Source organism: Ptychodera flava, chromosome 6 (assembly GCF_041260155.1).
Source record: "Ptychodera flava strain L36383 chromosome 6, AS_Pfla_20210202, whole genome shotgun sequence".
NCBI classification, from domain to species: Eukaryota; Metazoa; Hemichordata; class Enteropneusta; family Ptychoderidae; genus Ptychodera; species Ptychodera flava.
The window spans coordinates 24756346-24778879 of NC_091933.1; the positions used below are offsets into that span (position 1 = coordinate 24756346).

Here is a 22534-nt window from a genome sequence, read left to right on the forward strand (position 1 = left end):
AAATTCGAAAGGTCAAGGGTCGTGACCGTCGCAAAATTTTGACATTTCAAGTACGCGTAAACTGTTCTTTTAGATTTTTCTAATAAGCAAAAAATGACTTTATATGAAGAGATCAGTTAAAATACGGAAGTCCAGCACACTAAGCCAGCACACTAAGTGAACCCCGTTGCAATACTGATCAGCCTTGTTAAATTCCAGTATACTCATTTACGGGACCCTTACGTTCATACCCTGTTGCGTGCCGTCCACTCTCGGAAACGCAACTCTTTCCAAAGTCACGACATCATACATCGTCAGAACCGTTAGTCGATCCGGCTCGATTTTTGAACGGTTTGGGGATGAACAGTACCTGTACTGCGTTTCCATTAAGTTTTATGTAAGTTGTGATCGCGAAAGTTTTACAATGGCAGATGCAGAACCGTCGCAAGTGTGTTCGTCGTTGTGTGATGATCTGACAAAATTTATTGACAGATCCAACCATGTGAGTACCTTTCAATAGAATGCAGGTTCCGATCATATTGAATATTTAGCGGTGAACATGTGTTAATTATTTCACATTTTGAAAATAAAAATAAACGATGTTTAAAATTTGATCTGTGCTGATTTATCTGATTTAATTTACTACTCACAGACGTTCGCAGCCATCTGCATTACTCCCCTCTTGTCATATTCATTGGTTTATGCTGAAAATCCTGGTCTCTTTTTTTTGAATGGAGATGAATTAAATTAATTCTAACTATATTTAAGGGATAGTCTGTAACTTCATAATTTTGGCAGAAATTTTGTTCTTCGTACATCGACTACAGGTTTTTCTCTCTTTTCAAAATCATGTTAGCCAGTATTGCAAATGTTATTCTATTTTCTAAAACACGTTCAAATGTCCAGTGTTCACAACCTGTATTATGTAAAGTCAGCATTGTTATTGTTGGTAAACACATTTTGGTCTGGACTAAACTTTAATTGAACACAATAACACGTGGACTTTTATAATATACATGCACACAAAGTGTATGTTGGTTGTATTGATAATATCAACGAGCTAATTCAACTTAAATTTGTGAACCAATAAAGTAATACATAACAAAAATATTAACAAAATCAAAAACTTACAGCTTTACACTGTCACTTTAAAATGGCAAACCGTTGCTTCTGTATCCACTAAATATTTAAGTCTGAGAACAATTTAACTGGTAACCAGTGCATGTGACCCATGTGACATTTCTATTGTGCAAACATGAGTAATTTCACCTGAAAAACTTAACTCAAGTAAAAACAACTCTACACATGAGTGCTGCCTAATTTATTTTAAATTAAATAGACAATAGGGATATGAAAACATGAGAATTGACAAACAAGTCAGTCCTTGGAGTTTATTAATGCATGTCTAAATTTTTACTGCCACATGTGTAAGCTACCATTCAATCCATTGACAATCTTCCCTTCTGTCATGAATTCAATAGGACTGCTAATGAATGGTTACTTCACATGGCTGAGCCTGATTTCACATGCATAGCTTGTGATGAATGTTCAAATTTTAACATGTCGTATTTCCAATACTGGCATGTGGCAGGTTGGGCTGCTATGGACTGCCTATTTTCCCTCAAATAGCCATGCCACCTGTTCCACACAGTTATGTGGACTGGCTAATAGGCAGTTCAGTTTTTGTAAGGGAATATACTTGTCAGTATTGTGTTGTGCTATTTTAATCATAATATTGCTGATTTTACACAGAACAACTGCATTGTGAGGTTCAAGACTTGGTATTTCATCACGCTACAAGAAGTTTAACAAGGAACTCCAACCTCAACAAGGAACAAAAATGCTGAAAAATATTCTCTGTCTGTCATGGTGTAAAAAATTTTGGTGGCCCACCCCTTACCTTCCTTGGAATTTTCATGGCCCACCCCAAGAACACTCATTTTTTTTCGTGGCCCCCCCATTTTCTCTTCCGCCCCCCCCCCCCCCCGCCGTTAATTGTGCTCGGTCCCTAAATGCTAATGTTAATCTGTGCCTCAAAATGTGATGGTTAATTAACGAAAGTGGATTAACTTGTTGTTCTGCCACGTAATCCTTGGTAAACCTACAATGATTGACTTGCTTTTTGTGCAGAAAAAATTCCGTCGGCACTGAATTTAGGTGTCCAAAGAAGTGTTTCCTCCATTCATGGACAAGAAAATTGGTTCAGCACATTGATCAAACGAAATATAAGTTTGGCCACTAGATGGCGCCGTTCAAAGTAGTCCAAGTAGTAATTCATGGATGTAATACTAGTATATGGCCACAGGTTTGATAATTTTTGAATGATCAATGAGAATTTACAGAAAAAATTGAAACAATCTTCATATGGCAACTTTTTTCTGTCAAGGCCGATTTTAGAGTTCGTTTTATTGGAGATGGTAGTACAGTGTCTATGACATACTTAGGATCCTATCTAGTTGTCGCCTGAAGCGATGCGTGCGTTTTTGTAAAGTGAACGAAAAGTATGTGTTTAAAGAAACAAAGTCATTTCGGCAAGCTTCTTTGCGTGAACGCCTGGCATCTGCCCATTTTTGTTGGATGAAGGTGATATATGTTTCATCTTTGAATCCAGCAATTAAAACTCTGCCACATCGCTTTCACAAAAAACAGTTGCGATGCGATAACTGTACTGCATCGCATTTACAAAAGGCGTTTTATTCAGAGACTTGTACAAGGTATAACTAAAGATCTTTAAGGATGTACGATCGGTAAAATTAAACGTAATGTCATTTCTCTAAATTGTCGATTTTTGGATTCTCCTTTGTAAGTATTATCAAAATGTGTGATAAAATATAGGGGTCACCGCGCTCGTTTTTGAGATACATGACCATGAATTTTGCCATTTATGAGAAAAAATGCCGAGTCGGCATTTTTTCACCAATGCATTTTATATGGAGGAAATAATTCAATGCTGTTTATCTCAAAAGTTAGCGTGGTGACCATATCATTTTATTTGATCACTATTATTTATTTCTCTAGACTGAGCTTTGTGCAAATTTTCATGAAAATGACAATAGTAGAAATTGATTTTCCAGCAAATTTCAATGTAATCCTATGGGAAGTGACAAATTCCACGCGCGCGTACCGCTCGTACATCCTTAAATGATGTTCTTGTTGTAGATCGTTATTAACATAAAAGGCAGCTTCCTCCATACTGGGCTGAGATTAGAAACTGTGTATAAGAAGCCCCTGTTGCGATGATACATCTTCCGCAAGGATTTGCTGTATAGCAATATACTCAGGTATTATCAACTAGGCTGTTCGTGCAAAAAGGTGTTCGTGCTCAGTTTTTCAGTGGGCGGGAGAAAAATCAATATTTACTGTAGACGGGGAACAAATTTCATTTTATTCAGTTGGCGGGGAGAGAATTTTGACAGTTGGTACCGGAAAGTACGTATAGAGGGAGGGGAATGCCGTGGTTTATAGAACTTCAGGACCTAACTTAAACGTTCCAAGGTATGCTGCTCGCACGGTTTTGCGTTGATCTGGGTTGCAAGCCTAGTGGGCATCTAGTGGGTAATGGGGAATTTCAGTAGTGGGGACGGGGCAGTGGGGAGCTTGAATTGTTGTTGGTAGTGGGGAGCGGGCAGACCATAGATACTAGAGGGCAGTGGGCATCAAAATTCATTTGGGGCATATTTCCGTATTTGCCAGACGGAGGGCAGTTACGAACAGCTCTACTTTTCCCTCCAAATTTTAGTTCAAGGTCAAAAATAATTGAAATCGGTATATCAGCCTTCAAAACATGTCTTGTGATGATTTTGCAAAAATGATGAAATTTGCCAGTTTGCGGCACCCGTATACTGTATATCATAACCTCTTGGAGCACTCGCATTGGATATAGGGCAATACATTATTTACCGCGGTTTTTAACTTGTCGATTTTTTTCCACTCCATCTAGTCGGGAAGAATGAGGAACTTTACGACGTAGATTTTTGACTCCCGTTTTAGACTTTTGTGCGACTTATGACCCCCTCATTTTGAATATAATGTAGAGTTTTTGCATCAGTATTAGGCCAAATATGTAGGCTATTGACTCCTATAGCATTAAAGAAATTTATAGACAGTCTGAAGTGTCGACATCGTATACTCACATCGATTCAGAGCTGAATGCCCTCCCTCGGGTCATAACCTATTTATTGGACATTGGTTTTCAATTTCCGCAAGAAGTTATGAGGAACCATATGAAATCATACGACAGAAGCCAACTACCAGCAATCTCACTATGGTAGTTTAGGAGCGGTTTTCTTTTACCCGCGAAACGCCAATATCCAGGTCATGTTCACTCCTGACACATAAAATCCTCTATATAAGCTTATAGCTCTGACATCCTGTGATTTAACACACCCTAAAAAAAGGATCGACAGTGGTTGTATTGCCCACCGTCTATGAAGATGTTAGTTTACATGTAGAATCGGTCTAGGAAATCATACTGTAATTCAACGTGTTTTAAACTTCAGGTACAACAACTTGAAGCTTCATACGAGGTCAGACTGTACCAGAAATAACTGAATTTCCATTCAGTAATTTTGTCATGACATAAATGATGTCATTATATATTCCCTCGATGGAACAGTGACATGGCAGTTTGTAATTCAAGGCTAAAGATAAAGCGGGCTCTTATCGTTTTTCTGCCACAATCAAAGATCCCCTCCATCGGTCAAAAGAATGTTAGCAACTCCCGGGAACAGAAATCAATATGACTTCCCAAGGTAAGAGAATTTGGAGGCAGACTCACCTGACACCTGCTCAGGATGTGAACGGCGTTTTAATCGCAAGTTTCTTCATATAAACCCCGAGAGCAAATAGCGAATATGGATAGCAGATTTCACTACATCAAAAGGTCGAACACATTTTATTTATAATTATGTCAGTTTTATTGAAATGTTTATCACTTTAACATTCCTTATTCACAGACCCAGCATGTCGATATGCCAAATTAATTTCAGTGGCAGATGATGACTTACGTTTTTCGTCTAATCCTGGTAGCGAAGGGAAGAATAAGTATGCTTGTTTCTGTTCCAGGGTCTGTGAAACATACACATACTCAACTATCATATTGAGCTTTACTGACGCCCCGCTGCTACAAAAAGTCCAGCCTCTTGTGGTGACGTTTCAAGGTGTTGTCGAAGAGAGGCTAGAGAGGTTCACGATGATAAATTGTCATAGCGCCTTGCTTGTGTCCTATGTAAAGTTGTAATGTTAATGCACAATGTTAGCTATGTGCCTGTTATCATAATTGTGTCTGAGCAAATGTATGCGCCAGAGTTCAGTTTCGACTGTAATCCCGTTCGAAAACAAATCTTTCCCTTTGATCGAAAAAAACATGATCTTGTAAACCTGCGAGAGTTGTGTTGAATAAACACGTGAACAACGGAGAGTATGATGTATGTCTATAAATCTAAAGAGAACATCTGTTAATCGTCGTCAAAAAATAATTTTGATGATATGAACCGATTTTTACTCCCATCGAAGAACAATAGATGTAACTTGAGATGGCCTGCCCGGGGATCTGGCGATTCGGAAGTTTTTTAATTATGCATACAAATCGATAAACGGCATAACAATGATTTATCGATATCAATGCGCCGTCCGATAATGAAAATTGTTCTGTTTTTTCAACAGATTTTTGTAAGAGACTATATAATAAAACATTTTAGCCCAAACAAGGGATTGTGCACCCTAGAGGTAGGAGACCATCCTACCCCCTCCCCTGACGTCGAGGTAAAAGGTCACCTACCTCCGAGCAATTAGTCCCTTGCTTGGATTATAACAAATTATATTATAGCTTTGTCAGAACCAGTGAATTTTGTGACGTCATCCCCAAGATTGTTACTGACTATGTATCCGATTGTCCAATATTATGGCCCACAATGTTTTCTACATCTTCAAATTTCCTGGCATTGCCAAAACTATAAAATGATAGCAATAACGTACCCCTCCTCGTCCAAAACGGACTCATTCATGCAAACTTTCGTCCATTAAGGTTCGGGATGGGGTACATTATTGCGTAAATACATGTACATTATAGGCACACAGGCTCATACATTCTTTGTATAAACAGTAGTGATTTTTAGGTTTCTTTAGTAAACGGAAACAAATGTCTCCCTGCTCTTCAAATGGTTTTCTGATTTGAAACTTCAGAATGCTCGTATAACCAGCAATCGACTTAATAATCAAAATGTTTTGTTTTGTTGTTCATTGCTAGCAAGTGGCTCTTTGTTGTCAAAAAAGATCTTTTTTTATCATTTAGGACTTTTGCTTTCATTGTGATTCCCAGCTTCGTGACTTCGCATTTTCACATGCTTTGTAATCAGCTTTATAAATAGTAACCCCAGGCAAAGTAACAATACTAATGACGTACATTTTTTCAACCTTTTTACCCTTAACAAGACCCTGGCGGTTCTTTCGTAACATTGACGTAAAAATGTCTAAATCAGTCGTGTGCGGCAAAGGTCCATACTGGCAAAAGTATGTTTTGTTATAATGTGCTTCGTGCTTTTTTTGTACGTGAATCCCTGTTTGAATAGAAAGCAGCCTGCATACGGAGATACACAAGAATTACGTTCTGTATAGGCTTAAACATGAATCTTTTGAACCTACGAATTGCTTTTTTAACTTCCTAGCAACACTCGCTATAGATTGTCGTCAGCTTCATGACACATAATAGCACCGTTCCCTCTGGACAGGGGAATTTTTTCTGCCCGACTTCGTTTGCCTGAATTAACATACTCTACATGCTGTGTACAATAACAGCGCCCCTACGCCTTAGGTAATGGATTCACTGTAAAACTCCAGTTCTTTCAATCGTGGAGGATGAATGTAATTATCGAATTTATTAGATGCAGAGAGAAAATAATTGATAGCACAAAAATATCGTAAATTTCCAACGCAAGAAATAAAAGTGTATAATTTGTTTTAGGGTCTCAAGATATGTACACATTCACGAATATTAATTATCTTTGTATCATACAAAGATCTTTTAATAAATGAGACAATTCCATGAACGAAATGCATCGAGTTTTAGCTATTTGCCCTTTTCCCACCGACAATTCTATCTCTGAGTAAATGTATAAAATTCTATTATGTGATGGGATGATCGGTCTTAGCCTTAGAAATAAACATTTATTTCATGCCTCGTATATCGAATAGCTTGTTGATGACATTAGCGGGCCGCATAGTCATAATTTGACTAAAAGTGGACCGGAACTATTTTCAGCTTCACGACTTAGGGATTTAAAAATGATCAAATGACGTTTTACATAGAAAATTCTGTTTGACAAAATTATGTATAAAAATCGATAAATGGCATAAAGATGATTTTAATATATCAATGCGCCGTCCGATGATGTAAATTGTTCTATTTTTTCATCAGACTTTTGTTAGAGAACTACATAATAAAACATTGTAGCCTAATAAACAATATACCCTCGAGGCAGGAGACCGATGCCACCCCACCCCACCACCCGGACGTTTGGTAAACGGTCTCTCAAGCACACAGTCCCTTATTTGGGCTACGATATATAGTACATTATAGGCACAAACGCCCATACATTGCGTCTTTCTTTTTCAATGCGCATAAGCGTGCGCATCGTGATGTGTACAGGCGCACGGTCGGTTTACGATACGTTTTGCGAACATCTGACTGCCTTGCACGAACCTTAATCATATTTAATGTTTTACAAAACGTTTCGATGTCGTGCAAAATGCGTGAACCCACAAAACCATCAAAGCCCCAAAAAAGCCATTCATCTGCGCCTGCCTATAGTTTGTTCAAATTATTAATGAATAACACAATCCGCTGAATCACCTCTTCTTTTCCAGCCTTTATGAATGACGCATCGATTGAGTGATAGCTTCCATACAAGTCGCTCGATGCGCATGCGCTCATTGCTAACCGAGTGAGAATGAATCGCAATAAAACCCTGAAAGCCCCGGTTGTTGGAGCTCATTAGTTGTCTGAGGTTGTAACGACGTTGTTCCGTCAACTCAATCGGCCTTACATGACATCTGTGAAAAGGGTAAGTCAAGGAAAAGATATCATTCGAACTATTTTTTCCGATGAAACAAAGTAAGAACAACGCAAGACAGATTTAAGGAGGTAAATTTTTAAAGGAAAAATTCAATTACATCTTAGAGTTCTGCTCGTCCTAATTACTCCAGAGTAAGATATGGTTTGCATGCATAATCGTATACATGTTCCAGTACAAGCTGTCGAGAGAATTTCATCGTTTATCGAATTTATTGCCGCAAATTATAAAGCCGGGCTGCGATAACTGAAGAGCGCGCGGTTTAGGATACCGCGGAAAGTTAAGAGCACAGTCATGTTCTGTTTTTAATGAAAGTGTGTTCAACGTGGGCAAAGTTCACACAGTGTATGGTTGCCCCTTCGCAGGGACATGTCGCCGTTCATTTACATTTAATTTAGCTAAATTAAGGACTGGATGTATAATGATGAATTTCATTTTGAATGTATTGATACAACGATGTCGACATGTAAAGCCGTCTCATATTCTTTTGAGAGAGCGGACTTCCAAGTCCAACGAGCCATGACCCTTTCAGTAACTCATCACCATAGCTGCCAAGATGAATCAGATGCATTCGTCGTTCAGAATAAGTAAGAGCAAATGTAAGCTGTTCAAACAACATGTCACGCGTGACCTAATTTTCTCAGTGTCTCGTTCAAATGGTATCGTTTATCCAGATATTCACACCCATGTGTTTTACAGTGGTTACAGTTATATGTAATAACCAAAGGATGGTGTATGTATGCATTTACAGCATAACTATAAAAAGAAGTGTTTCCATTGATCCGTATTTCAGGGGACTCCGAGTAGAGACCCCGTTTTTGTTTTGAATCCTTCAAATTTCACACGTTTCAGAGTATGACTATGATTTAACATGGTGTCACTGAGCACGGTGTATAAATCGCTGGTTCTTTCAATTTAAATACTACAGTCATGAGTAATGTGTTTCCAGCTTACGTTTCTGTGCATCTGCCGATAGGTGTTCTCTAGCAATAATTACAGCCTCCGACATCCATGCGTTAAATTGGTCCACAAAAAGAAATGTACCCATGGTTTGATTGATGTTGTAAGAGTACCCAAGGCGAGGTCGGGCAATCATTGCCATGTGCGACAACTGAGAATAAATCGTGTGAACATACGCATTTCGTGTTTATCTTCAGGAATTTTCAACGTGAGGGATGAGATGCTTGTATAGAATGCGCTAAAAATATAGTCCAATCGTCGATGCCAGGCGTACTGACTGACTGACTCAGAAATAATCTGACCTATATAGAGGAAAGGCACATATAGGCCTACTTTTGAAAAAGGGAGGCCCACGTCCACAAGAAGGCTTCACATCGAAAGAGGGCCCCAAAACATGCTTCGATGTGACAGGCGAGGGAATAACAGCCATTCCGGAGAGACTATCACGAGTTCGCGAGATCGATTGAGTTCACCAATTTTTTGTCTATTCTTCAAATCATCATGCAACTAGTCTCCTACGATGTTACATTTGAAGAACACATCACTGAAGTACACATAGGTAGCGAATTGAAGATTTGCAAAGCCGCACCCTATTTAATAGAATTCCGTCTACCAAATCGTTTCCGTCATTCCTGCCCTGGTGGATCAAAATGACATGAAAAGAATTGAAAGATGCACTGTGGAGATTATAGCTCTTGTAGGTTATGCAGAAAGATGACCATGACCCGGTATTAGCGCAGAGATGAAACCTATTTCACTTGAAGAAAGTTAATCCTTGTCTAAATATCAGCGTATACTTTCGACAACGAAGGGAAGGCGGGCTCACAGGAGGCAAACCTCACAACGAGAAAGCTTTCATTCGCATATTTGTAAATTTTCATGTTTTCGGATGAATCGCAAAACATCGAGATCACTGGTCAACATGAGTTACAATTGAAAAATGAATCCTTTGTACAATGAACTATCCTCATCCCATAAAATGAAATTTCACCTTTTCATTATAAACGGTTGACCAAGATTGGGAAAACCCTCCGGGTGGAATAACACAACACGACAGCTGTCTTTGGGAGTGTCGTCTCACTTGAAAAAAGTAGCGTTGAGTTCATTTTTTACACACTCTACGTAAGGGAACGAGCACAATTAACGGCGGGGGGGGGGGCTGGAAGAGAAAATATGTGGTGCAAAAATTTTTTACAGGCCCCCCCCCTAACACCAGCAAAAATTTTAGTGGCCCCCCCATCACCGGCAACAAAATTTTTGTGGCCCCCCCCCGAAAAAAAAGAAAGATTACATGGGTACAAAGTTGTACACATATATATAATCCTTATAACTTTTAATATATGCTTTAGTGAAAACAACATTCTTGCATTCTTGAAATAAATAATAAACAAATAAATATATAAATAATAAACAAATAACATATGTTCAAGCTTTACTACTTGTAACACCTACAGCTAGCTTATAGAACAGGAATGCCTGTCAGTACCATGTGAAATTAGCATTCACATGGCTAGTTGGCATGGCTAACTGTATGTGCATAGGGAATAGGCAGTTAGGCAGTACACATTCATTTCAGCTAGCCATTCACATAAATGTGAACGAATGGTTATTTTGAATAACGAATGGTTATTTTGAACTGTTCACATGTATGTGAACGAACGGTTATTTTGAATGCACATATGAATGACAGGGTCATCCTGGCAGAAAAAGAGCACCATGAAAAGTACTGATTTGACACCAGATTTTACTTTTATTGATGTTGCTGTTACGAATTTGGTAAACATTGTTACATTTGCATGTTTGCAAGGTGTAAGCAAATATCAAATAAGTGAAATCAAATTCCAGTGAAATCAAGTACTTTTTACACAGGCTCTTTTAGTGTACATGTATTATATGATACAATTGGTTAGAGATGTAATTTAACCATATTTGGCCTAAAACTAAGACAGGCCAAACAGAGTTAAAAGCAACTCAGACTCACCTGATCACAGCAAACACAAGCAGACTCACCTTTCCAAACGTTCAAAATAAAAAGCACAAAATAGGCCTATATCTGTAAGTCTGATGACCAATTTAATAAATTTTTGGCTTCAACAAATTTCATAGACACAGTGAAAAGTGATTTAGTCAAAGATTAGTTTTTAAAAGAGTTCATTTAGCTCTGGCCAAGTCTCGTCTTTCATGTCCTATTTTGTTTTGAAATTTGATATTGAAGACTTCTTTAGGTAGGTCATGATTATTCTTGCCGAATTTTTCTTGGGCCTTGGCTGATATGCACACTGAAATGAAACAGAAAGAAGAGAATGAACTTAGCAACATTTATTAAGACAACAAATTTACAATACAGTTTCAGAACATGTGTGTGATTTGTTACATACACATAGAGGAATTTTTTACATGCATCTTTGCGAGTGCAAAATTAACACATTAAAAGTGTAACATATCTAGAAATGTATTGGGCTTGTGTAAGTTGTATTGACTTGACTAGTTGTTGCCACTGGCCCTCAAGCTTAGGTTAAAAATGTCGGGCCATATACAAAGCCAAGCTTCCCAGGGAAACATCGATGTGCAGAGAAAAGCCTCTCTATAAGGCATACTAATTTCGTAATTGCCCTTTATAAATATGCATTTCAAATACTTACCGGATCAATGGAAAATTATCGTCCACGGCGACTTGCTATCTCGGTCACTGCATCCAACAATGTCGCGGGGAAATGTCCACCGAAACATACATAGACCTAACTCACTTGCTGTTTTGACTAAAAATGTGTCGTCACTGGGGGAAGAAATGACTGAGAAATCAGCCATAATTCGTAAGATTCAGCTGGAGATTTGAACAGCCGTTAATACTTGAAAAAACTATGCGTTATCTCATTTGAGAGATGCAACGCATAATGTGTCCGATAACGATCGCGTGGGAACACAAAGCATTGGTCAAATTCGAAAGGTCAAGGGTCGTGACCGTCGCAAAATTTTGACATTTCAAGTACGCGTAAACTGTTCTTTTAGATTTTTCTAATAAGCAAAAAATGACTTTATATGAAGAGATCAGTTAAAATACGGAAGTCCAGCACACTAAGCCAGCACACTAAGTGAACCCCGTTGCAATACTGATCAGCCTTGTAAATTCCAGTATACTCATTTACGGGACCCTTACGTTCATACCCTGTTGCGTGCCGTCCACTCTCGGAAACGCAACTCTTTCCAAAGTCACGACATCATACATCGTCAGAACCGTTAGTCGATCCGGCTCGATTTTTGAACGGTTTGGGGATGAACAGTACCTGTACTGCGTTTCCATTAAGTTTTTATGTAAGTTGTGATCGCGAAAGTTTTACAATGGCAGATGCAGAACCGTCGCAAGTGTGTTCGTCGTTGTGTGATGATCTGACAAAATTTATTGACAGATCCAACCATGTGAGTACCTTTCAATAGAATGCAGGTTCCGATCATATTGAATATTTAGCGGTGAACATGTGTTAATTATTTCACATTTTGAAAATAAAAATAAACGATGTTTAAAATTTGATCTGTGCTGATTTATCTGATTTAATTTACTACTCACAGACGTTCGCAGCCATCTGCATTACTTCCCTCTTGTCATATTCATTGGTTTATGCTGAAAATCCTGGTCTCTTTTTTTTTGAATGGAGATGAATTAAATTAATTCTAACTATATTTAAGGGATAGTCTGTAACTTCATAATTTTGGCAGAAATTTTGTTCTTCGTACATCGACTACAGGTTTTTCTCTCTTTTCAAAATCATGTTAGCCAGTATTGCAAATGTTATTCTATTTTCTAAAACACGTTCAAATGTCCAGTGTTCACAACCTGTATTATGTAAAGTCAGCATTGTTATTGTTGGTAAACACATTTTGGTCTGGACTAAACTTTAATTGAACACAATAACACGTGGACTTTTATAATATACATGCACACAAAGTGTATGTTGGTTGTATTGATAATATCAACGAGCTAATTCAACTTAAATTTGTGAACCAATAAAGTAATACATAACAAAAATATTAACAAAATCAAAACTTACAGCTTTACACTGTCACTTTAAAATGGCAAACCGTTGCTTCTGTATCCACTAAATATTTAAGTCTGAGAACAATTTAACTGGTAACCAGTGCATGTGACCCATGTGACATTTCTATTGTGCAAACATGAGTAATTTCACCTGAAAAACTTAACTCAAGTAAAAACAACTCTACACATGAGTGCTGCCTAATTTATTTTAAATTAAATAGACAATAGGGATATGAAAACATGAGAATTGACAAACAAGTCAGTCCTTGGAGTTTATTAATGCATGTCTAAATTTTTACTGCCACATGTGTAAGCTACCATTCAATCCATTGACAATCTTCCCTTCTGTCATGAATTCAATAGGACTGCTAATGAATGGTTACTTCACATGGCTGAGCCTGATTTCACATGCATAGCTTGTGATGAATGTTCAAATTTTAACATGTCGTATTTCCAATACTGGCATGTGGCAGGTTGGGCTGCTATGGACTGCCTATTTTCCCTCAAATAGCCATGCCACCTGTTCCACACAGTTATGTGGACTGGCTAATAGGCAGTTCAGTTTTGTAAGGGAATATACTTGTCAGTATTGTGTTGTGCTATTTAATCATAATATTGCTGATTTTACACAGAACAACTGCATTGTGAGGTTCAAGACTTGGTATTTCATCACGCTACAAGAAGTTTAACAAGGAACTCCAACCTCAACAAGGAACAAAAATGCTGAAAAATATTCTCTGTCTGTCATGGTGTAAAAAATTTTGGTGGCCCACCCCTTACCTTCCTGGAATTTTCATGGCCCACCCCAAGAACACTCATTTTTTTTCGTGGCCCCCCCATTTTCTCTTCCGCCCCCCCCCCCCGCCGTTAATTGTGCTCACTCCGTAAGATACTGACAAAACGCTGCCGACGTCATCAGTTTGTATTCTGATTTCCCAAAGGTAGCTGAAATGAGTCTGTGAATGTCATCATCTCTCATCGCATCGAAAACGCCCCCGGAATATTATGGATATAAACAGATCAGATCATTGAGATTATTGTAACTTATGGCAACGCTTTCATTTTTTTATTATATCAAACACATGCACGATCTTTTTTTCCTTACAGTACATCTAAAACGTAAACAAAATCGTGCAACATGCAATAAACACTCGCTCTAGTATTGTGGGTTTCGCTCTTTTAGGTTTTGCTGAATCATCACATTCAAAATTCGATTATTAGTGGAAAGGAATAAAGATATATTGCAGCGCCGGTACACCTACCAATAAGTCAGGCAAATATGCCGTTGAAACGTTATTTTACATTATTTTTCTATTTTTAATCAACTTTTAAAGTTAAATGACTCAGCAAAAACTAAATGAGCGAACCTCGAAATACATGATGAGCGGGTGTTAACATTACTTTTGACTGATGAATTCTAGCAAGGACTAGAATTAAATTTTAGACAAAATATGGACATGGGAGACTTATACGAAGGGCTAGATCCGATAGGCTGAGCAACAAGCACAATTGGGGATGATTTTTGAAGTAGAAACGTTATTTCACAACCAGAAAAAAATATTGATAAGATACGACGGAGAAACTGTGTTTAACTGGTTTAACCTTATGAGCCATTTTCAGAAGAGTTCTGGAGTTGGCAAAAGTGAAATGTTCCCACCAGCAGAGCATCGTATAGAAATTTGAGACATAGAAGGTCGCATCGTCACTTCTCCATTGCAGAAGAGAAGGAGGTCTGATCGCTTTGTAAACAGTGTGGGTCATACAATTTTAGAAAGCCTGACCTTACGGAAAATATCTGACGTCGAGTTTCTTGTTAGTTTGAGCTCCGTATACGGGACAGGGTGGCCGACATTTTACGGTAAATGCAAATGTTGGAGGTCAGAAATAAAAATTGTCCAATATGCAAATTACCATGATAACATGGGTTTGTAACTGCAGTAAAATTGACATGGCAACACATTAATGCGAAACTAGTTAAAAAACGACCTTACTTTCGAAAAAAATGCTTCTTCGGGATCGACCATCAGGCATTGGGAAGGGGTCACGGTGACCAAGAATTAAAAACAAGAAATGTGCCAAGCAAAAGTTTCTAAAGTTGCTCGCAGTCTTGCAAATTTCGCAAAAAAATATTCAGCCGACGTGTGTAAAATTTCGGTAAGAATATGCATACCATGAACAATGCGAAAAAAACAAATTTTTCAAATAAATTGAAAAACGCAAAACTTCATGTTCTAATTCATATTGATATTCTGAAAAGTGTAGTCCTCGCCCTAAGTTGTAATTGTGCATATCTCTTATTGCGTCCCGAATGCGACCAACCCGGCACGCCAGCGGAACATTTTCATTTGTTATTTTAGCTTTGTGTTTAGACAATTTTGTTTTTATAGAGCACTTGTTAATAGTGAGTATCTCCCTTTCTCATTCCACGGCCTTATTTCGTAAATTTGAAACCGCGGAATGGCACCCGCTGTCAGGCTGGTGAGAAACTACGGCATGACTCCCGCTGTCAGGCCGGCCAGCGAACGAAGGCCAAAGTACTCATGTCAGATCAAAAGAGATATTGCACATTAGAAACGTCATCGCACAAATGTCAGAGCAACTTAAGTTTATGAGTAGCTTTGCTAAGGATTTTTGAAATACTGTGTTAGAGCTCCATTTACCTAGATATACATTAATACGTTATTTTGCAGAGAATTTGTTTTGGTCTCAATCCCAAGATTATGACGGAATCCCTTGAGTGTTACTTGTCAACATAGTATTTGTAAAAGTTGTTTCGATGTTATTATTGACAATGGAATTTTGCTCCTGACATGAATTGATTTGTCTGCAATAACATTAACAATAACACAATATTTACAATTTGAACATAATTTACACAGTTTGCAACGAGTCGACAAGCACATTTCAAATGTATATTTCAAAAAACTTCAGGGAAAAGGAGAAAATGTTTCTTTCTAAAAAAAGTAATGAAAATTATCAAAGTTTACAGCTACTAGTCCTTTAACAAACAGTCCAGCGATTCACTGCAATTCGCTGAAACAACATTTTCAACAGACAGACATATCTCCAATGATACTGCAATTCATGATTAAAACAACAGCTGAGATAGACAAAATATATGTCTTTTTACTTAAAATCGTCTACCCTTGTAAACTGCTCTGCAAGATGTTTTATTGGTACATTATTAATGAAATTCTCGTGAATTACTCGCAATAATTTCATTCTCAATCTATAAGAAAGTTCGTTGCGGAAAGTTCTGTATTTCGGCAAGAATCGATGGAAGGAAAAGTCTGGAACAAATAAAGATTAAATGTCATCCATTGGAATGTGATGGAAATTAATTTTATCGTTTACGGATTGAAAAATAGCGCTATTTTGAATATTTGCCTAATCTATGACATGAATGTTTCACTCACTTGATGTGGTTCATTGACTAATACAAGGTCAGTGGGTACATATATTTACATGATGAAACTGTATCTCTACGCTCACAATTTTCAAATAACTCTTTTGCAGAATCCAGTACTACACAAACCCTGGGAAAAACAGCACCATGGATTTCAAAGGTTTCCTCACTTTCGCCGTTTTAGCAGGTATTTATTGGAATATAATGCTACTTTTACTTTTAATGTGAGTGGCGCGTACTATGACTTCTTAAAGGTACCGTTATAATGCTACCACGCATTGCTTCAATAGAAAGGAGGTTTACTTTAATGTGTATGTCCACGCCATGTGATGTACGTCCTGTAGCTCCCTTGAATGGTCGTCGAGTATACGATGTTTTGAGAATAGTAGGACATTAATCTGTTTCTATTTTCCAGCGCTGGTGTTGACTTACTGCAATGCTTCAGAATGCCCTCAATCTGTAACCGAGTTCAGTAAACTTCGTCGCTGGATAGCGTCTTCTGTCGGACTATGTTACACGCAAATGTTGACCTCAATACGTCAAGACAAGACAGACTGCAGGTGATTATAGTATGCGCCTCGAAAGTGAAAGATTTAAACTTTTGCTCAAACTTTTTTTAAGGAATTGTTCAAACATTCTCTTTCAAAATCAAGAATAAAAGTGAGGGGTTACGGTGCAAATTTTGGTACTGGAGAAACAAATAACCCGAGATTTACCGATATTTAAAATTCAAAATGGCCGTCACCCCTGTATTAACTTTGCAGAGAAAAAAATAAATAAATTTTCGATTTTCGAAAAACTAAGACAGTGAAAACTCTTCTTACACCAAGAGCTTTAAAATGAACCCCCACAAGAGGTATATTAGAAAAGAATTGTAAAAGTTTGAGAGTCCGAATGTCTGTCCCTGAGGCGCGTCCTTCCTTAAACGACCAGTGGCTGTAACCGTTGATGACTGCCTTACTGTTTTTGCTTTGTGTGTCAATTGCGAGTTCTTGTTCTACTCCCATAAGCATTTTGAAACACATACTATTTAGCCTGTCAACAAAGTGTTTAAAATGCACAGTTATTGTCTACTTTCGAATTCGAGTCCAGACTATTACTCACTTGTCAACAATAACGATGCATTTTACACATGTACAGGCTTCAAAGTTGACAACAGATATTCTGTGTATCTCAACATGCTCTAAGCTTTTTACATGCTTTGGAGAGTAGAACAAGAAATTGTGCTTCAAAACAAAACAAAAATGGGGAAAATCATCAAAACTAGTTTACAGCTACTGGCCCTTTAAAGAAACAAAGTGAAAGCAGGGAATCGAGATATCATGTCAAATGCCAGAAAAGTGTTAGTTTTCATTAATAACTTCACTCCAATGAAGAAGATCTCTCTCTCTCTCTCTCTCTCTCTCTCTCTCTCTCTCTCTCTCTCTCTCTCTCTGACTCACACAGCGATAAAGTGAACAGTGTTAGCGAGTGTTTGAACACTGAAACGGAGAAATGTTTAGCGACGAACACGGACGACATTCTCGAGCAGATGCTACAGCAGTCAATGGTTCCTTTCAGTGCCACCCTTCCTCAGATGAAACTGATATTCTGCGATGAGGACTTCTCCAGCACACCAGAAATAGCACCAACGCTCCAATACGGTGAAGAACAGCAGTGCAGTGCGGAACTGCTTCCTTCAAGCCAAACCTGTTCCACCACGTTCGATGAACACTTCCGCGAGAACCCGTTCAATCCACAGCTTTGCGGGTGAGTGCAATATCTCAGTGTGCCATCTTCCTATACTTCATGCGCCATGTCGATCAATCAGCGAATGGTGGGTAAATCGCTCACTAAGAAATAAAGTTGATCAAACCTTTTTAGAAGCAAGCAATTGATGTGTCTGTTAGGCCGACAAACAGACACTGACGGCCGAAACTTTCGTCAATAATCGCAAGAGGGATACAAGCCAGTGTCATAATAACAAAACACATTTTACAGTGAGCCAAATATGTCACATTTAATCTGCCTGTCAATCAAAACCCATAATTATATGTGATCTTTCAGTTGGATATTCTTGTTCAGCTCCACTAGCATTGGTTCATCCGTTCTCCGATATTTGATATGACCTTCAGGCAAGACAATCGATGGAATTCAAAACGAGTATTTTCAGTTAGTGTCACCGTACGCTTCCTGTGTGGACTATACCTACCCAAAAGTTTCGTTTCATGAATGACGGGTAAAAGAAAGATAGAGACAAGTATCGGAATGAAGCATTGCGCACAATCTACGGCTCCGCTTCAAAACCCGGTGGTGACACTCTCAGAGAGCACTGGCATCCATGCTCTTTCAACAAAATTTCAAGATACCCCTAATCTGGGATTTTTCAACAAAAAAGATCCCCTTCTTTTTAGAAATATACGAGAAAATACGACAAAAAATAACCCCTTACTTACAAAATCCAGGAGAGGGAGACGTAATATTAGAGTCAGGTCAATGCTGAATTATGATATTGTTTTCACATACATTAACATATCAGAATCTGAAAGAAACTGTTAACTTTGGAACAGGAGTGTCAAACTCATAAAATTCATTAGATTTCGAATCACAGTTTTAAACCCGATCAAAGCATGGGAAACGCACAATGATTGGTGAAGTTTGAGTGTCTGATATAGGTATTTCCTGGGATATTTCAAACCTTTCTTAGGCCAGGATTTTGGAAAAGTATCCCTTTTCCTCGATTTCACGGACCCGTGATAGGGAATAAAAAACACTCCCTTCCCCTTGATTTTAGGAACACGCATCGATACCCATTTCCCCCGACAGTGACACCACCGGGCTTCAAAGTCGGGGCTCCTTACCATTACATGTGGTTGCGAGGTTTCTTAACGCCGTCAAGAATGCTTCAGAACCGCCAACATCCTAAACATCTGTGTATCACATGATAAATGGCATATTCCAACTGTAATGACACCGCGGAGAGGGAACACAAGATCTTTCAGAATTTACGTTGCTCGCGCTTACGTCAACTTTTGTCGGCAATTGAGACAGCCAATGTCTTTATGTGGATTAATATCGGTAGCTATCATTAACTGAAGAGACTAAGTCGCCAAGTGCACGATGATCAGCAGCTTTGAGTTCAGAGTAATGTGCGAGTAAGGCATGCAGGCAGTGTACATTTTCGCCGAGCAGTCAGTGCCATTGGTTCCACATCATAGGACAGTAAACACTGAATAATTCACCTTGTCGAAAACACTTCACCTTTGGGGGTGTGACTTGGAATTATACGGTCTTTGAACTTTTGCTAGTTGAAGATGGAGTCTGATTGATGTGTCATACACTACCGAAGTTATTTCTTCGAATGTGTTTTGAGAATTTGCAAAATACAATACTGACTCAATTCAATTTTAATATATACGGATATATTGCACAAAGATAATGAGAATTGCGTCTGCGGTGTAAAATGTTGTTACATGTGCTATTGCTATGGTGATTCTTGTGTTCCTTGCAGCGAATTCGATGAAGTTGTCGACTGCCAAACTGAAAAGGCTCAAGAATTTTGCAGTAATTTGGAAGAGAGTTACCTGGATGACGACATTTTCATACGGAGGAAGATGAATTTCTTCTGTGGAGGCTTGGACGAGACTGAAACGAGCACCGGAGGCAATGCTGAAGGTGGACCGGCCGTCACGACGGAAAGAAGCGGCAACGATACGACTCGGAACGAAGACAGCGCTACAAGCAAAGGCGATGAACAGACAGCCGACGGTACCGACGATGGGTCTGATGTCAAAGACGAGTCGGCTGCTGTAGCATTGGAAATATCCTACGCCCTACTAAGTTTTAGCGCCCTCATGTTGTCGGCGGTTTAAAAGTATTCCCTAATCCAGATTTTAATGTAAACTTTAATTGCACTTCATTTTACTTGATATATTCACCCTTTTCTCGTCTCAAGTACTTTTCATATAATGCAACAATTGAATTTTCAAGAACGAATAATTCTGATGATTAGTCTCACAGATTTTCACCGCCTTAATAATGAGTGATAGTGGAATAAACACTGAGAAATAACAGCGAACTTTACTTTTTTATATAATCCAGGCATTATTTGCACTCCTGCTGACAGTAGCTACTCGATGTTCTCAACTGTCATGTATTTGGCTTTCTGCTGTGACCTCAAACGATTGATTTTGGTAACATTTTTATCAATGTTTACACCCTTTTTTTACTGTAATTATAACGATAATTTAGGGATACGCAAAAGATTTTAGAAGAAAAACTATTCCTAACCTGGCGTATGCAAACATTTCGCTAGGATGAATTTTGATGGCTTCGTAACAATTGTACTGGATTCGAATGAGAGATACGTTAATATGAGGATATGCAAAAAAAGTTGCAGGTCGCAAAAATGATAAATCGGCTACAGTACTCACTAGTATGCTGCAATAGTACAGAACTCGGTGATGCACGCACTTCACGTTGAATTTTAAAATTTGCTACAGTACAATTAAAATAGGAGAAACAATTTAAGATATTGCTCATCAGTGCAGTTTTGTAATGTAATGCGTTTGGAGTTGAATAAAAATGTCCTGTCTTCACCGTCTTTTCCGTTTAAAAGCATGACTAAAACTTCGTTTGGAATATTTCTGCTGGTTGATTGACCTTCTCTGTCACTGCTATTTTACGGAGCACATGGTGCGGAGGGCTGCAAAAGGTGCTCAGTATATATTCAGTGTAACGATGTCAGGAGCAAAATGGAAGGCTTCAGTCAGGAGTGGGTGGGCCGGGAAACTTTGGCATGTTGTAAAACCTGACCCACCCACCCCCTTTTCTGGGCAAAGAAAACTCGTTGATGATATGTCCCTCACAGAATTGTGATTCTGTCATGATCAGCGGATGATCTTTCGTTAAACAAAGTGCAAAAGACAATAATCTCGTCAAATCTCGTCCTTCTGCCTTCTGTCAATGGTCAGTCAACCTAATGTGTAGAAGTTGTTACCCTGGTGGTAAAGTGTGAGTATTGTAATTTTTCTGTTACACTAACAGCCAGTGTTATGAAGTGACGTTTCTGACATATATGTGATTGCTGTGTGTATGTGGCTCTATCATTACCAGTCATGCACAGTACCGTTTTCTGTTGCTTCAATGAAACTCATTATGACATGGTCATCTGCTCGCTGAAAGCGAAGGGGAAAAAAAGATACCGCGAGAAATTAATGTAATTTCCTAGGGCAGGGCATTTGCATGCGAGAGGTTGGAAGCGAAGGATTTCCAGCAAATTGTATACCGCTATACAACCAGAAACATGAAGACCTGTATGCAGTGTTAGCTGTCAACAAGTGCTGTGACTACTGGAGCATTGATTTCTGTTCTGGTAAATGCTTCCACCATAGTTACATTGCCACAGTGATTGTCAGTAAAGAATTGTTGCTAAGCGATGGGCACGGTGGTTAGGTCACGTATCTCCCCAGTCCTTAACGGTATGCCGTTCTCGCAGGATGCCATTTCATTGTACCATTTACCTTGTGAGGAAATTTTAATATGACAGTTTTGGTTTAGGATATATTGCACATACTGACATAGGGGCGCTCAAATGTTTACACTACTTGCATGTAGGCCTATTGTCTGCAGCTTATACGGACTCGTTTTGAAGGCTTAGGCGTAACTGAAGTTTTCACCGCCTTGTTTTGGAAAATCGAAAATTTCATCAGCACGACGGTCATTCTTAAGGTATTATGCGCCTCGAAATTAAAAGACTTATACTTTTGCTCAAACTTTCTTCGGGGAATCTTTCAACCATTCTCTTTCAAAATCAGGAATGAAAATTCGGGGTAACCGGGCAAATTTTGATACTGAAGAAACAAATTATCCACGATTTACCGATATTTGAAATTCAAAGTGGCCGCCATCCCTGTGTTAACTCTATGGAGAAAAAAGAAAATTTTCTAATTTTGAAAAACTAAGACAGTGAAAATTTTTACACCAAGAGCTTTAAAATCAGCGCCCCACAAGTGGTAGATCTAAAAATTTGAGTCAAACTATCTGTCCCCGAGGCACGTTCTACATGAAATAAAATATCGTTTAACTCTGTGTACTATTTAGTTTTGC

The 22534-nt window shown here is 38.5% G+C and overlaps 1 protein-coding gene and 1 long non-coding RNA gene across 2 annotated transcripts; one reads left to right on the forward strand and one right to left on the reverse strand.

The window, feature by feature from the left end:
- Window positions 1-7911: 7911 nt before the first annotated feature.
- LOC139135288 (uncharacterized) lies at window positions 7912-21029 on the forward strand. Its single transcript, XM_070702606.1, has 5 exons — window positions 7912-8039; window positions 16558-16634; window positions 16863-17007; window positions 17894-18196; window positions 19938-21029. The coding sequence occupies exons 2-5, from the start codon at window positions 16595-16597 to the stop codon at window positions 20296-20298; spliced, it is 849 nt and encodes a 282-aa protein (XP_070558707.1). The 5' UTR covers window positions 7912-8039; window positions 16558-16594; the 3' UTR covers window positions 20299-21029.
- LOC139135287 (uncharacterized) lies at window positions 11061-11944 on the reverse strand. Its single transcript, XR_011552963.1, has 2 exons — window positions 11651-11944; window positions 11061-11287 (listed from the first exon to the last, which is right to left on the reverse strand). It is a non-coding gene; the product is annotated as an uncharacterized lncRNA (long non-coding RNA).
- Window positions 21030-22534: the final 1505 nt, after the last annotated feature.